Consider the following 17,532-nt stretch of genomic DNA (forward strand, 5'->3'; position numbering starts at 1 on the left):
GGAGCAGCAGAGGCGCCCACCCAGAGCAAGTAACTTTCACGGGCTCCAGTGACCCGGGCGGGCGGGAGATTCCAACTCGGAGGAAGTGAAACTCGCTTGACGCTCTTCAGTGTCTTCCTGCTCCGGCGCAGCCAACCCGCACGTCCATCCTCTCTGCACCTCGTCCCAGTCTGTGTCCTCCGCGTGGGGTCGCTCCGGAGGCTGCAGGGGCCCCGCGGGAAGGAGCTCAGGGGGCGGGGGCCGGACGGACTGAGGGAGGCCTCTGGCCACCAGGGGTCGCTGCGCCCCTCAAAGAACCTCGGTCTACCCTGTGTCTTCAGAGAACATGTTAGCCGTGCACTTTGATAAGCCAGGAGGACCAGAAAACCTTTACTTGAAGGAAATGGCCAAGCCAAGCCCAGCCCAGGGGAGGGTGAAGTCCTCCTGAAGGTGGCAGACAGCGCCCTGAACCGGGCGGACTTACTCCAGGTACCCAGGGGTCGGGCAGCGGCTGGGACTGGGCAGGACTCCAGGTTCTTCAATAAACATTCACCAGATGCAGGAAAGACCTAGGGCACTACCATTAATGCTCATCATGATGTGCGTGCTGGGGGTTCTGAAACTAGAACCACTTAGCCTCCGTTGTTTACACAAAATACAGGGGTGTTTCCACAGCAGAGTCCACCCTGCATCAAACCATTGTCTGCTCAGGTTTCCAAATAAGGAGACTGGAACTACCATTTGTTGAGCATGTGTATGTGCGAGTGTTAGACCTTGCTCTCTCTCCTTTACTCCTCAGGCAGCCCTGTTCACCATTTGTGTTCGACAGATAAAGAAACTGAGGGTCAGAGAGGTTCAGCAAGGAGCCCAAGGCCACACACTAATTTATTTTTTTTGGCTGCGTTGGGTCTTCGTTGCTGCGCTCAGGTTTTCCCTAGTTGCGGCCAGTGGGGGCTACTCTTAGTGGCGGTGCACGGGCTTCTCATTGCGGTGGCTTCTCTTATTGTGGAGCACAGGCTCTAGGCACACGGGCTTCAGTAGTTGTGGCTCACGGGCTTTAGAGAGCAGGCTCAGTAGTTGTGGTGCATGGGCTTAGCTACTCCGCGGCATGTGGGATCTTCCCAGACCAGGGCTCGAACCCGTATCCCCTGAATTGGCAGGCAAATTCTTAACCACTGCGCCACCAGGGAAGCCCCCCCAAGGCCACACACTAGTAACCAGGGAAACTGTGACTCAAACTGAGGTCTTTGTCTTAAGGCTCCAAAGTCTGTATTCTTTCCACTCTGAGGGTCCCAGAGCTGGCAGGGGGCAGTACTCTAAGAGTTTTCTTCTGACTTATTTTTGAAGCACTAAACTAGGCCAGCTGCATTTTTTGACTTAAGAAATGTACGCCAGAATCACAGGGGGCACTTAATTCAAAATAAATAGGACCAGGACCCAGTGTACTTTGAAAAAGCTCCTCAAATCGTTCAGATGCACATTTCTAGTTCAGTCCCTCTGGTCTCAAGCGTCTGGTTGGAGGCTTCTGAGGACTGTGTTGAGCGAGTACAGAGCCTGGCACTTGCTATATGAGAACTATCATTAAGGAGTCCACAGTTTGGTTTGCAAGGCAGAAATAGAGACACAGATGTAGAGAACAAATGTATGGAAACCAAGGGGGGAAAGCTGGGGGGGGGTATCGGGGGTGGTGGTGGGATGAATTGGGAGATTGGGGTTGACATGTGTACACTAATATGTATAAAATAGATAACTAATAAGAAACTGCTGTATAAAAAAAATAATTAAATTAAATTGAAAAGAAAAGGAGTCCACGGTTTTATTCCCAGTCTTGCTATTAATTTGCTTTGCCCCCTTGGATGAGGCATTTCCCTGCCCAGGTCTCAGTTTCTTCATTTGTAAAACAAGGGGTTTAGATGAGAGAAATAGCTAAGGACTCTACCAGTTAGACATCCACTGATTATGGGAACTACAGTCTCTTATTTGCATGAAACAAATCACCTTTCCTCTCTTTTTTCTTGAATTAAAAAACCTAACTTTACCTTGAACTCTGTCTTGAGAAAAAAAAAAGGGGGCTATGGGAAGAGGGCCAGGGATGGTGACACACAGACTTCTGATCATGTTTACTACTTAGTGCACCCTTTCTCTGCAGAGACAAGGCCAGTATGCCCCACCCTCAGGAGCCAGCAACATTTGGGGACTCGAGGCATCTGGACACGTGGCAGAGCAGGGGCCTGGCTGCCAGGGACATTGGAAGGCTGGGGACCCAGCCATGGTTCTGCTGCCTAGCGGGGGCCAGGCCCAGAATGTCACTGTCCCTGAAGGGCTCCTCATGCCCATCCCAGCAGGACTGACCATGCCCCAGGCTGCCGCCATCCCAGAGGCCTGGCTCACCACCTCCCAGCTGTTATATCTCTTGGGTAAGGACCACCCCACCCTACCTCATGCTCACTCCATACAGCATGGTTCAATTTCTTCATGACTCAGCCACCTCAGAACCCAGCAGTCCTGCAGGGCAGCTTTGATCTGGCCACTGAGCCACAGCCAACCCCAGCACCTCAGCCTACTGTACCATCAGCAGTATCAGGTCCTCATACTGTGCAGCAATATTGAGGCTGAAAATCATGGTTATCACACAGAAAACCTGGAAAGCACTGGATGAAAGGCCTGTGCACATCTTTACACTGTAAGCCCAGCTGTAGTCCCAGCTTCTCAGTCATGCTAAGCTCCTCTCTGGGAGCCCTAGCACAGCAGGAGACATTCAATCAACTCTTTAATTCCTCCCCAATCCCACTGAGGCCAGCAAAGAGCTTACATGAGGGTCCCTGGCTTTGGGGAACTCAGTGTAACTGGCAAAACAACCACCGTGTTTGGAAGGGTGGCCCTGTCTCTAACTACAACAGAAGCTCAAGATGGGAAAAGTTGATGTGGGCAAAGGTGGTCCAAGAAGGCTTTCTGGAACAGAAGGCCTTGAAGGATGGTAGAGCTGTGATGGACAGATGGCATACCAAGGTGGTCTAAGAGGGTCAAGGTGAGATTAGCTGCTTCACTCAGAAGTGAAGGATGACAACTGTAATTTATGAAAGGTGAGACTGGGAGTAGACTGTGGTGGCCTTGAATGGCAGGCTATTTGGACTTGACACGAAAACCAATCAAGAACCACTTGACATTTTGAGGAGAAAGTGACATAATGAAAGCTCCATTTCAGGAGGAGCCTGGTGGCTGTGTGTGGTGCCTGGATCTGTGAGACCAGCTAGAGGCCAGTTTCAGACTGAAGAAGGGCTGGCTTCAGGTAGTGACAGTGGGAATGGTGGTTATTCTTACTCATTCAGGTATAGGTCAGAGATATGTTTTGGTATTATTTCATAGGTAAAACAGAGATTATGGATGTGGCTGCTAATAACTGTTTCCAAAAGTTGTTCCCCACTTTGACCAGAGGCACTAAGACAAAAAGTCAATATGTTCTCTCAAAACAGCCAGAGATTTGACATTTGGTAGTCCCAGGGCCAGGTGATGATGGTAGAATAAGCCTATGTGGAGAATGTGTAGCAGTTGCAAAGCAAAGAAAATGGTTCCTGTACTTTCTGTCGCAGGAAATGTTCAGGCTGGAGACTGTGCTAATCCATGCAGGAGCAAGTGGTGTGCGCACAGCTGCCATCCAACTTACCCGGATGGCTGGAGCTGTTCCTCTGGTCACAGCTGGCTCCCAGCACAAGCTTCAAATGGCAGAAAAGCTCGGAGCAGCTGCTGGATTCAATTACAAAGAAGAGGATTTTTCTGAAGCAACACTGAAATTCAGCAAAGGTAAATAAAGCTTCTGCAATTCAGCAGGGGTTTCAGAGATGATTAAATAAAATCCTCACCAGCCTCAGAGTTGCCTCTGGATCTGCCTTCCCTCTGCTAAAAGCACAACTGCCCAGGCCAAATTCTAGTACCCTGGTGTTTGACCACTGGAGACAGGCAGGCAGTATTTAGGACTAAGATGATTTTCCTGTGCATTCTTGTAATGTACTTTAAAAAAAATTTATTTAATTTTAATTTAATTTAATTTTATTTTATTTTTTAAAAATTTATTTTATTTTTGGCTGCGTTGGGTCTTTGTTGCTGCGCACGGGCTTTTCTCTAGTTGTGGCGAGCGGGGGCTGCTCTTCGTTGCGGTGTGCGGGCTTCTCACTGCGGTGGCCTCTCCTGTTGCAGAGCACGGGCTCTAGGCGCGTGGGTTTCACTAGTTGTGGCACATGGGTTCAGCAGTTGTGGCATGTGGGCTCTAGAGCACAGGCTCAGTAGCTGGCACAGGCTTAGTTGCTCCACAGCATGTGGGATCCTCCCAGACCAGGGCTTGAACCCGTGTCCCCTGCATTGGCAGGCGGACTCTTAACCACTGCGCCACCAGGGAAACTCTCATACACTTTTTAGAAAGTGGATAATCACACAGAGTTGGCCTGGAATTATTCAGGACGTCTTTTTCGCAACCAGCCACTCTGCAGTGAATTAACAGGAGGCATGGAGCAGAAACCAGTCTGGAGCTGGTCAGAGTAGGCTTGGGTAGGTAGCTCCCTAAATGGGTGAGTAGATGTGTATGCCTCTATATTCTGAAACTGAATCTGCATATGTTTGGCTCATCCCCTTCCACTGTTCCACATGAGTCAAAAAGGAGAGATGAAAACAAAGCTAGCAAAGACATGATTCAGGCAACCCAGCTCAGACACTTGATAACTTAGATATGGACTAGCCTGTCCTGTAGCCTGGGGTGGATCTCCCCTGTTCCCCTGGGTGCCAGTGGGTTCTCTACTTACGTGGAGGTCATAGGAAATACCAGATCATGGTGCTGTCCCATTTCCCTCCTGCTGTGGCAGGGATCATAAAATATGAACTATATCACACATGTATAATAGAGTTCAGCCAACTAAACTCCATTTACAACCATGTTTCTATACGCAATGTTTTCAGCTCCAACCTATAGATTTACTGCTTACACTTGTATTTATTTATATGCATATTTCCACAAATATACCATGTAATCTTATTTTACACCAAGCTTTCTGTGTCTGACTAGCATCACATATCTGTGTTTCATATGAAAGGAGTCAACCTTATTCTAGACTGCATAGGCGGCTCCTACTGGGAGAAAAATGTCAACTGCCTGGCTCTTGATGGTCGCTGGGTTCTCTATGGTCTGATGGGAGGTGCTGACATCAGTGGGCCTCTGTTTTCAAAGCTACTTTTTAAAAGAGGAAGTCTGATCACCAGTCTGCTAAGATCTAGGGACAAAAAGGTGAGTGATGAGTGAAAAGAAAACGTGATTTAGCTATTATCCATAAAAGTGTGATTCATTCACATAATCCTGAGAAAGTAAGATCATATATTAAGTTAGAAAGCCTATGTATTAATAGAAACCTGCCCCTCTGTGGATAAATAGGTAACCTAATTTCACAGAACTAATTAAAATTGGTTGATAAAGGCCTCAACATCTTGGAAAGAGGGTAATGTATTATGTAAACTTTATAACAATGAACAAAGCATTGACCATAATAGGAAATATTACTAATAGTTCCAAGACTTTGTTTTCAAAGGCAAAACTGTTCTCAGTGTGCTAAGAAAGCCTCTTAGGTAAGTAAGGTTAGTAAGCTTCTACCTTTAACAGATTATACATTCATGAAATCTTTTCTGTGTGGCATTCCAGCAGGTGCCAGCTTTGGGAGTTTCGTAACAGGGTTTCACAACTGCTGGGGGGATAGCAGAGGTTAAGCATCCCTTTTGAATTGAGCCTATATTAAGTCCTGTCTGTGGCTGCCTCCTGCTTGAAGTCTTTATTTAAAAACGGCCCTTCAGGGGCTTCCCTGGTGGCGCAGTGGTTGAGAGTCCGCCTGCCGATGCAGGGGACATGGGTTTGTGCCCCAGTCCGGGAAAATCCCACATGCCGTGGAGCGGCTAGGCCCGTGAGCCATGGCCGCTGAGCCTGCGCATCCGGAGCCTGTGCTCCGCAACGGGAGAGGCCACGGCGGTGAGAGGCCCGCGTACCGCAAAAACAACAACAACAACACAAAACGCCCTTCAGCTTTCAGTGACACTGATATTTTCTCCAAGCTTTGGTCTTTATCTGGGACAGAACAGAGCTTACAAATCTAGGGACATGCACATACATGCTGGTAGTGAAGGGATTACATACCCTTGTGTGACTTTTCAGATGCGTACAACTTTCAGAGAAAGCAGAAAGACTAAGCAGGGTGGGGAGTGGCAAGGTAAGGCCTCTGTCCAGGCTGATGGTCTCCTTTTCCTTATCTTAGTACAAGCAGATGCTGGTGAAGGCCTTCACAGAGCAAATTCTGCCCCACTTCTCCACGGGGAACCCTCAACGTTTACTGCCAGTTCTGGACAGAGTCTAACCCATAACTGAAATCCAAGAAGCCCATGCGTACATGGAGACTAACAAGAATGTGGGCAAAATCGTCCTGGAGCTGCCCCAGTGAAGGAGGAGGGGCAGTACAGGACAAGGCTACCTCAGGTCTTCCAAGAGCAAACTCGGAGAAGATTCACAGTACTCAGGCGACCGGGTGCTACACCAGGCTCTCCTGTAATCCCCTATTCCTTTCCCAGCCTCAAATGATCAGTGTAAAGGCGGCCTAAGGAAATAAAGAGTGGACTTGAAGAGTGGTGCGTGGACTGTGGCCGTCAGGGTAGGTGAGGTGGGAGTCGGCACTGGCATCGCCAAGGGGGTTACAGAAGAGGCCCGGTCAGCTGACGCTGAACTTTGGGGGCTGAGCCAGCGCCAGGGGTTCTGGGTACGGAGTACAGCGTCGGCCACGACCCAATCAGCCAGACCCTGCAGGCTCGTCTTCGTGCACTGTCAGGGGCCCAGGCACACCCACGCGTCCCCCGCACAGCAGCGCGCACCCCGCAAACCCGGACCCCACTCTAGTCCCCGCCCTCTCCGGCAACTCACCCAGGCGTAGACCCATCTCTCAAAGCTCTCCTCAGGCCCCACCCACTTTGGCCAGCTTCCGCTGCTCTGAGCCGCCCCGACCGGAACACCACCCCTTCTCAAGCCCAGGCCCCGCCTTTCAACGTTCCGGCCTCTTAAATTTCTCTGCCCGGATTTGCCCCGGAGTCTTTTCCTGAGGGGAGACTACGTCAGCACGTTTCGGCGTGAGACGGTGGTATTCCGGTGTGTTAGAACAGCTTCCGGCGGGGTCTGGACATTGATGTCCTGCGTCTGACGCCTTGTTGCACTCGAAGCTGAGCGAGCTCGGGAGGAGTGCGGAGGAATTCACGTGTTTGCTGCGGTAACCTCATCAGCCTGCCAAGATGGCGATGCAAGCGGCCAAGAGAGCGAACGTGAGTGTCTGGGACTTCTGCCGAGGAGGGGGGAGCACTTCGCTGCTGGGCTTTCTCAGCGGCGTAATCAGAGCATTCTTGGCCCTCCTCCGTCCCCTAGGCGGGGAAGCCCAGAAGCTACTGACCTGTCAGGGGGGGATCCCATCCTGGACCGGTCCTTAGGGATGTGCTCCTTGAGCTACACTTCCGCCCCTACCCCTTTTGAGAGTTCCTTTAAGTCTGTTATCCTAGTGTCAGTGATAGTGTTAACAGCCTGAGTTGCTTCACCTGCACCTAGGACCTGGCGTCAGGATCTTCTCCTCGGCCTAAAAGTCGGTAGCACAGATGAGTCCTCAATAAATTACTTATGTTTAACAGGCAGCTGGGACCTGAAAGTCTTCTTAGATCATGGAGCTTTTTGGATCCTTCATTAATGTTTTCAGTGATAATTTTGAGCACCTAGTATGTACCAGACTTGAGAGATAGGATACAATAAATCAGTCATATTTATTGAACACTTACTATGTGCCAGACACTAGGCTAGGTATCAGAGATACCTAGAATAAAACAGAAAGGCCTGCTGCTTACATTGTAATATTAGGGAGTCGGGGTGTTATGGAAACCTAAGAAAAATTGTCTTAGGAGAAAGAGAGTAGTCAGCTCTAAAGATGCTGAGAGGTACAGTAAGGTGAAGACAGTTAAATATAGTGAGATGAAGATTTTTCGTAACTTTGATGATAATCATTTCAGTGGATGAAATGTAGGATGCGGTGGGATGAAAAGAAGGTAGAAGTTGAGAAAATGGAGACAGCTCTTTCCACAAATTTTCTCCTAAATAGGGAGAAGAGAAATTGGATGATAGTTAACTTTTTTTAGGATGTGTGATATAGGTGTATTTGTATGCCAATGAGAATGATCCAGTAGAGCTGGAGAAACTGATCATGTAGGAGAAAGGTGGGTTAAGTTCAGGAGTAGTTTGGGGTAGGTGAGGGGTTGGCATAGCAGTGAGAGCGAAAGTGGCTGGATATGGATGAATGTATATTGAATATAAGGTACTTACCATTTGGTTATATCTATTTTCTCCAATAAGCAAGAGCCAAGGTTATCACCTGGGATGAGCAGCTCAACTCGGATGTTAGAGGGAGTGGTGATGGTAAGGTTTGAGGAAAGAAGGGAAAATGTGATATAGTCTCTTGCAGAGTGAGAAAGCAGATTTACTAGAGATGTATATTGTGATTGTCTGACAGTGTTTATCATCTATTTGAACATAACCTTCAATCTTAAAGTCTAAAACTTTATTGTACTTATTTGTTTACCATTTGTCACCACCACTAGTTTGAGGGCAGGGAATAAGTATCTTATTCTTCCATTTATACAACACTTAGGTTAATGCCTGAAGTAGCTGCCAGTTTAATAGTTATTGAGCAAATTAATGTCTAGTATGCAATTAAGTATGTTTATAAGAAGCACAGGGGTGAAATCTGGACCGGAGATATATATTTGAGAGTCATCGACTCAGTGTGGAAAACGTGTGTGGTTAAGAGAATGTAGAGTTAAGGGGAGTATGCAGAGTCAAGAAAAGAAGTCTAAAGGTGAAACTCTGTGGAAGAGCCTATTTTAATGACAAAGAAGACTGGGAACAACTAGCCAGAGTTAGGAGGAATCCAAGGAAATAGAGTGTCAAGAACAGTCAAAAACGTAATAGTCAACAGTGTCAGAAGCCTCAGAAAAATTAAGTTGAGAATTAAATACTATACTCCAAAAAAAAAATTTTTTAATGCCAAAAAAAAAAAGAACACTGCAAGTGAAAGGTCTTAGTGCATAAAAGCATTTTTCATCAGCGTGCTGGAGTAGGAGCTAGATTGTGGTAGGTTGATGTGTGTTATGAGGTAAAGAATATGAAGCAGTGAGTATAACCTGCCTCTTTTTAGATGCTTGACTGAGAGAAAAGAAAAAAGAGCAAGATAGGATAGCAAATAGAGGGCTGATAAATTCAGGAAAGGCAGAAAACTTGTCTTTTTTCCTTCACTCTGTAATCCTAATACCTTGCCTGGTGTATATATAACGAAGGCACTCATTAAATATTTGAGTGAATGAAGAGGGATCCAGATAAGTGTTTTGTTTTGTGTAACAGTTGGGAGTACATAAGCAGCTGCTCACATGAGTAATAAAAGAAGCCAATGGTGAAGGAAAGGCTGTAAATTCAAAAGAAAGAGATCATTGATAGAACAAGTTCCTGAGAAGACCAGAGAATGGTCATCAGTGGGAGTTTTATTATCCAGCAAACAGGAACAGTTCCCTTATTCTTTCCCACACATGTCTGTGGCATTGAGGACTTTTAAATGAGGTTGGAGATCTTTGTTTACCTGTAGTGACTGAAAACCTGGGTTTTGTAGTAGCCCCTTATTAGTTCCTACTAATAGTCCTCTCTAAAACCAATGCCCAGTTGCTTTTCCAAAGAGCATGCCATTTTCAGTAATATCAGATTATAATTCTTATTCTTGGCTGATAAAAATTATGCATTATCTTTATTAGAATTTATTATGAGAATTTTTTAAAAAATGATAGCACTCCTGCCTCTGATTATAATAACAACACATTATTTTTCATTTTAGATTCGACTTCCACCTGAAGTAAATCGAATTTTATATATAAGAAATTTGCCCTACAAAATCACGGCTGAAGAAATGTATGATATATTTGGGAAATATGGACCTATTCGTCAAATCAGAGTGTGAGTCTTACTGAGACTTTTGAAATGTCGTTTAAAAGAAATTGATTGAAAAAAGAAAATGATTGCATAATTTATAATCTCAGAACTATAGCTGACAGAGGGCCTAACCAAGAGCCTAGAGACCAAGGGAAAAGTACCTAGAGAGACCCTCGTGATCCATTTCAGTGAGAGCCAAGAATGGTAGTTGTAGAGAGCATGAAGTAGTAATGAGTGGTTTGAGGGGAATGGATGGGAAGAGAAAGAACCAACATTTACTACATACCTACTATTTGTTAAGAAGTACTCTACTGTGGTTTTTATATGCATTAACTCTAACTCTCTCAACACTCTTCACCATCTCCTTTACTGATTCCAGAATTTCTGAATAAGCTGTGCAATGGGATATAAAAGTAACTGAGAAAAATGCTTTTTTTTTCAACTATAGCTTTCTATTGAAAATTTTAAAGTATAGGGCAAAATAATTATAACATAAATCCGTGTTTTAATTTAATCTAAAGATTGAGGTTCATATCTTCAAATGATGTTTAACATCTGCTGTATGCCAGTTGTTGTAATAGGTGCTTTTGTTTGCATCACCAACACTACAGCCCTGTGTGGAGGTGAGTGTGTCTGTTTCACAGGTGAGACTACTAAGGCTTAGAGAGTAAAGTACCCTTCTAGCTTCACACAGCTGTTTAGTGATAAAATCTTCTGATTCTAAATTGAATCTCTACACAGTACCACAGCTGCTGTCATTTTAACTAGTATACATAAGCCAATTACCTGAGTCCATCTAAGAGGATTTCTAAGCTTTTTTTTTTTAATTGGAATATCCCTTTCTTAATACATTTTCTTTTATGACTTGAGAGTTCCTCCATGGCTTTTAGAACTCTGAGATCTTGAGGACTCTCCTTTACAATGATCACTATCCCTCCAAAAAGTAAACCAAGAGCTAGAAATATATCATCATTGGTACTCAAACAGGGATGAAAATGAAGTGTTATAGAGCAGCTGTCCTTTTTAGGAACTCTCTTTGCATATTTGATAAAAGCTTTTGACCCTTTCTACAGAATACACACAACATTTTGCAAGTGATTTCAGTGGGTACATGGACTCTAGGTTGAGAACTCCTGTTCCAGACATACAAGAATGGTGTACAGAAGAACCCTGACTTGGGGCTCAGGAGACAAGATTCTACTGCAGGCCCTTTTACTAGCCATGTGACCCTAGACAAGTTGCCCAGCTTTTTCCTCACATGTAGGATAATTGGTCACCTTACCTGGCATGTAGCAGACTCTCGGTGCTTTGAACTTTTTAAAGCCCTGTCATACTTGTTACATCTTTTGATTATTAAAGTCATGAGTAAGGTAGGACAGGTGAGGGAGCCTGATGTCACTATTTGACACATGAAGCAGCTGAAGCTCAGAGAGGTTAAGTTACACAATTAGGTTTTCTTATTTTCACTGTAAGCTTTTACCACCAATCAAGAAAATAATGTTGACTCAGTGCTTAACATATAGTAGGTAGCAAGTACATGTTTTTAATTAAAATTACAATATGGAGATCAAGATATTAGGTTGATAATTAGGGGCTGGGGCGCTTGAGATGGAGAGTCTTTTTCTTTTTTTTTTTCTTTTTTTTTACATCTTCATTGCAATATAAATGATTTACACTGTTGTGCTAGTTTCTGCTGTACAATAAAGTGAATCAGCTCTATGTACACATATATCCCCATATCCCCTCCCTCTTGCGTCTCCCTCCCTCCCACCCTCCCTATCCCACCCCTCTAGGTGGTCACAAAGCACCAAGCTGATCTCCCTGTGCTATGCAGCTGCTTCCCACTAGCTATCTGTTTTACATTTGGTAGCGTATATATGTCCATGCCACTCTCTTACTTCGTCCCAGCTTTCCCTTCCCCCTCCCCACGTCCTCAAGTCCATTCTCTACGTCTGCGTGTTTATTCCTGCCCTGCCCCTAGGTTCATCAGTACTGCCTTTTTTTTTTTTTTTTTGGTGGTACGCGGGCCTCTCACTGTTGTGGCCTCTCCTGTTGCGGAGCACAGGCTCCGGACGCTCAGGCTCAATGGCCATGGCTCATGGGCCTAGATGCTCCACGTCATGTGGGATCTTCCGGGACCGGGGCACGAACCCTTGTCCAGCAGGCTGACTCTCAACCACTGCGCCACCAGGGAAGCCCAGTACCGCTTTTTAAAATTGAGATGGAGAGTCTTTAAAATGGAATTAGCACCTCTTCCTAAGAAGATGTAAGAGGAAGGAAGAGAGATGCTTTTGTTTTGTTTTGTTTTGTTTCGTTAGCTTCCTGGAGAAAAGATGTGTGAGAGAACTGATGGGAGAAAGTAGATCTCCACCCTTCAAATGCTTATTAGCATTTGCTGAATGAATAGCACTGTGGGAGTAAAATAAAATATAAGGTCATGTTTGCCCTTAAGGAACTTAAATTATTGTTGAGTTTTTTATGGTTTTATTCTGAAGGAAAAATTAGGTAGACTTTTTGGGAAAATCTTTGGGACAGTGTTTTTTTCCTTTGGGTAGTCCCAATTTTCATACCTAAAGCATTCTAGAAAATGGTTGAAAGTCGAAAGTCCAAAAGTTGTTAGATTATTTGCAGAGAGTAAAGAATATTATAAAATTTTTCATCAGGCCCATGTAAGCTGACAAAGTGAGAGTGTTTGATGACACTGGCACCCTCCAACCACCCGGCGCCCTATACCTATCCCATCCCCTTTTACAGGAAGCACAAGCCCTGACCAGGGCCCAAGACTGTAGTCTCGTCCTAGATCAAATCTAGGCAGGTGCCTCCCCTTCCCATGGGGCCCGCTGCCTTTCCTTGACCTTCTGCAGAGATTGTGGCAGTTAATAAACCTTATTCTGCAGTTGCATCGGGTGGATAGAACACAGATGGAGGAAAGGGGATCCATCTTTAGCTTACTGGAGCATAAACGGAATGGGACCTCTGCCAGCTGTCCCCACTCACAAGCACATGGCCATCTGCCACCTGCAGTTTGTTGCTCCTCACACTTCCCTAGCTCCTCCCCTAATGGAAGCTGGTGAGGTGAGGAGAAGAGGTGGCAAGGAACACCTACACAAGAAGCAGCCCCATACCCATGAGTGAGATCCAGCTTCCGCTTTCCACTTCCAGCCACCTTCCAGCATTCTGCTCTGGCTCACAGGTAACCCCACCAACAAGCACACTTCAAACCTAATCCCTCCAGAAACCCAGACCTTTTCTCCAGCTACACAGGGCTGTGTAATGCATAAAAGTGCAGATATTATTAAAAATGAGTGTGTGAAAGTTGGGAGTTGACTCTTGTTTTAAAAGGGCAATGAATCTTGGGGGAGTTCCCTGGCAGTCCAGTGATTTGGAATCCGAGCTTCCATTGCAGGGGGCACAGGTTCAATTCCTGGTTGGAGAACTAAGATCCCACATGCCACGTGGTGCAGCCAAATAAATAAATAAATACATAAGCAAGCAATGAATCTTCTAAGAAAAGTGGAAGAAACTACATTGGGTCTTTACATTGGAGGACATCCTTTCCTGGCCATAAAGGATGGTGGTTGCTGTTTTCCTGTGTATCATTTATAATTTTGCTATCTTCCTGGTAGGGGCTTCCTTCCAACCCCACCTCCTTCTACAGACACAAAATGGTTTTATTTTTATGGATTTGGTAAACTTTAGTAAAATATTACCCAGAAACTTTAGTTCCCTACATTGATGGAGATTTGGTGGGTCTTTTTGGTTTTTGGGGGGATTTTTTGGCCACGCTGTGTGGTATGTGTCTTAGTTCCCTGACTAGGGATCAAACCCGTGCCCTGTGCAGTGGAAGCTCCGAGTCTTAACCACTGGACCGCCAGGGAGATCCCGAGGTCATCTTATTTTTAAGGACTGGAACTAAAGTTAGAGTGAGGGAGAAAATCAGAATCTTTAGAAACAAGGGACTACTGTGGTAAATAACTAAAGTATTGGTTCTGTTGCATAAATGTATAGTAAGAAAAACCCCATTCTAGACATTGCTGACTAATCACAGCTATCACTCCTAAGGTAGCATACTTTCCAGTGTAAAACTGAAAATTTATTCTTAGTATGAGAAGTAGGAAAGACTAGAGCAGTGAACATGAAAACTGTGAAAGTTTCAAGCTAGTTCTTTGCTGCTATTGCTTTAGTAGCCATATTAGTATTCTTGATATAACAGTAAGTTTAACCTGAACTATTTTACTTAAAAAAATTACACATTTTGAGAAATTATAGGCTTATCCAGCATACCTGTCCATAGTATCTATTTCCTTTAATGGTTTTCAGGTAAATGTGTATTTTAATTAATTCCGATTCAACTCGGTAGGGGGAACACACCTGAAACCAGAGGAACAGCTTATGTGGTCTATGAAGACATCTTTGATGCCAAGAATGCATGTGATCACCTGTCAGGATTCAATGTTTGCAACAGATACCTCGTGGTTTTGTATTATAATGCCAACAGGGTAAGTATGACCACGGTTCTCATCACGTGGGGACCCCATGTAAGAGTAGAGAGCTGTACCACCACTAGGGGAGATGTGTACCCTGAGTTCTTTTCTAGCTACTGCTATTGGTGAAATTCATTTGACTGTAGATTGGTAACTGTTAACTTTGGTGCTTACCACGTTTTCAGGCATTTCAGAAGATGGACACAAAGAAGAAGGAAGAACAGTTGAAGCTTCTCAAGGAGAAATACGGCATCAACACAGATCCACCAAAGTAAACGTTTTCTGCATTTTCATTTTGGACTGTTTAAAACCCATGAATGACCACCACTACCCTTTTTTTTTTAACTAATAGTGAATGTTGTGATTTCTTATTTGAGATTCAAAAAGACCTGCTTGAAACTTCGATATATTTTAGAATATATTATGTTAATAAACTTGTAGCTTTTTATAAAACATGACTGTTTTATCTTAAAATTTCTCCTCCTATTTTATACCAGAAAAAAAATAATAAAACAGCAGTTGAACCATATCAAGAATTGTTCAGTGGTAGGTGGTCCTAGAGACTGAGTTTCTTGAGGATGGGGACCTTTTGATATTCTTAATGCCTCCAGTGACCAGTACAGTGCTTAGCCATCAAAGGAACTTGTTAAGAGTATTGTTATTTATTGAATGTCTATTAATAATCTCCATAACAACTTAGTGAAGGTGTAGGTATCTCCACTTTGCAGATCCAAAGCTTATCATGTTGAGTGAATGAATAAATGCTTACATAAAAAGCTGCTTTTTACTTTTTTTTTTTTTTTTTTAATACTTTTTTGGCCACACCTCGTGTGGGATCTTAGTTCCCTGACCAGAGATTGAACCTGAGCCCCTTGCATTGGAAGCACCGAGTCTTAACCAGTGGACTGCCGGGGAAGTCCAAAAGCTACTTTTTTACATCAACTAGTTATTAGCCACATGAGTACACTTGAATACTTGCTTTACAGTTAACGACATACCTTTGTCAGTATGGGTACCCTTGTCCTTACAGGTTTATTCTAGAAATGGTCGTTCAGATGACAGCACGTGGTTAGAAATGTGAGAGCAAGCTGCTTGGGTGGTGCTATTTGTTGTTACACGTCTAAGATGTATTTACATACTCTTCCCTTTAGTTAGTAAGTGTCTGTGTATATTTTGGACCTTAGCTCACAGTAAATCTTTGCCATAAATAAAATACTTAATGTTTATTCTTATAATCACAGACTCCCGTGGTGTGGAAATAGTATGGTTATTACCACATTCATCATAGCTCAGCAGCTTGGAGGAGATAGCTATAATTTTCTTTTTATAGTTTAGGCATGGGCCAAATGGAGAAACATGGACTAATTGTTTTGTATATAACTATAACCCCAAATCAATTTAAAGGGTACAAGCACTGAATCATTTAAATGGACAAAAGCCTATTCTACTTTTAAATGCATTTAGCTTTCAAATCCAACATTAATGTAAGAAAATGGGCTATTTTATACTTTTCGTACTGTCTTCTCAAAGCCTACTATTGAAAATGAAGAAATAATTGTCGTATTTATTAATTATGTCTGAGTGCTTTTTGAAAGCACTGTTAAAGAGTAGAAAGAGTCATTTCTATAAGGGCAGAAAGATGACAGGAGCCACAGCTGTAGTTTTCTTGTGAATGTTTTTATGAGTTTCTTACTAATTTTTGTAATGCACAGTGTGCTTTTAGGTATTTACAAATGTAAAAAATTTTCTAAAAGACTTTTGTAATGGGACGACAAATTAGACTTATAGTGTGATTTGTCTAAATGGCAGACTGACTTGCCCCTAGTATAAGTTGTTTTAAATTAATAAAAGGGGAAATTCCTTCTGCTGACAGTTACAGCTGGTCTGTCATTTTGATTAATATATTTGTTAGTTGAATTTCATGACCTGAAGTTAAGAGTTTAAAAAAATGCCCTCTAATTGTTTGGAAATTTTTTAGCCTGTTCCAGTTATGTTACAAGAACTTTAATTCAGTGGACAAATACTGAGCTTCTGCTCTATGCCACGTATGTGTGTAGTAAAATGCTGAGGACATAGTTACAATCAGTCCTCTGCACCAGGCATTGAAGGCGCAGTTTTAAGAGTGCCAGTAAAGTAGGGCCTGTGAAGCCTAGCATCATATCCTCTCCAGGTGCTAGCCAGTAGGTATTTGCTTTTCCCCCCACCTCTTCTTAGTGTCTCCTATTACCACGTTGGCTATAAATACTCTAGACTGAGGTCTTTTATGTGACTCCATAATGGGCACCTGAAATGGTCCTTGGTGCTATTTTTAGTTATCCTATTGGTGTCACAGCAGGAAACGTGACTCTCTTTTATACAGGTTGAGTTCTGAGAAATTATAGACATTTGTGTCATTGAGGAAAGCTAGGAACCAAGACATTCTGAAGGAAATCCCCCAGAAAGGAATGAGTGCAGCACCTCCTGACTGGTCTGGTCCCACTGCAGAGGTGAGCACAGGAACTGGTGATTAAAAGCAAAGCAGCCCCTTTCTCATTTCACTTTCTGCATCTTAAAGCACTGCATCTTCATTAACTCCTCAGTCCTCAGCAGGGGAATACAGCCAGGACTTCTTGGAGACAAAAGGGATACATAAAATAATCAAGATGTTGTGTCACCATATCACATGTATCGTCATGTGACGTGTTATCAATGAGTCTATTAAGGAAACTAACAGTACCTGTTACCTGCCCCTCCCTCAGTCTTGAAACTATTCCAAGACATTGCTGACAGAATACCTCTGACTATGGCCAAGAGCTTTTCTCACCCATGCCAACTAAAAGAAAAATCTCTTAGCTACATTGCCACAGGCTCCCCTGACGTACACTAACACATATCAGTAAGCAGGCTGGTTGTAAAACCTAACTGGAAGGTCCTGTAAGTTACAGTAAATGTAGATTAAAATAAGCAGCATTATGTGGAAACAAGTTCAAAATCATGAATTCTTCTCAGAAGTAATTCCCCACTGTAAAGTTAGAGCAAATCTAGATGAAAATAAGCACACATTTATTT

At 43.8% G+C, this 17,532-nt stretch overlaps 2 protein-coding genes across 2 annotated transcripts; both read left to right on the forward strand.

The window, feature by feature from the left end:
* The first annotated feature begins 261 nt into the window (after nucleotides 1–261).
* On the forward strand, nucleotides 262–6,682 carry TP53I3 (tumor protein p53 inducible protein 3). The gene is given in 6 exon segments (XM_067008037.1): nucleotides 262–385; nucleotides 388–468; nucleotides 2,129–2,396; nucleotides 3,570–3,588; nucleotides 3,590–3,780; nucleotides 6,264–6,682. Coding segments are annotated over 6 exon segments (729 nt in total). The 5' UTR covers nucleotides 262–325; the 3' UTR covers nucleotides 6,374–6,682.
* Nucleotides 6,683–7,087: 405 nt separating this feature from the next.
* SF3B6 (splicing factor 3b subunit 6) lies at nucleotides 7,088–14,937 on the forward strand. Its single transcript, XM_059079234.2, has 4 exons — nucleotides 7,088–7,311; nucleotides 9,906–10,024; nucleotides 14,361–14,499; nucleotides 14,670–14,937. The coding sequence occupies exons 1-4, from the start codon at nucleotides 7,282–7,284 to the stop codon at nucleotides 14,757–14,759; spliced, it is 378 nt and encodes a 125-aa protein (XP_058935217.1). The 5' UTR covers nucleotides 7,088–7,281; the 3' UTR covers nucleotides 14,760–14,937.
* The last annotated feature ends 2,595 nt before the right edge of the window (nucleotides 14,938–17,532 follow it).

The sequence above is a fragment of the Kogia breviceps genome, chromosome 11, assembly GCF_026419965.1.
Source record: "Kogia breviceps isolate mKogBre1 chromosome 11, mKogBre1 haplotype 1, whole genome shotgun sequence".
Taxonomy (NCBI): Eukaryota; Metazoa; Chordata; class Mammalia; order Artiodactyla; family Physeteridae; genus Kogia; species Kogia breviceps.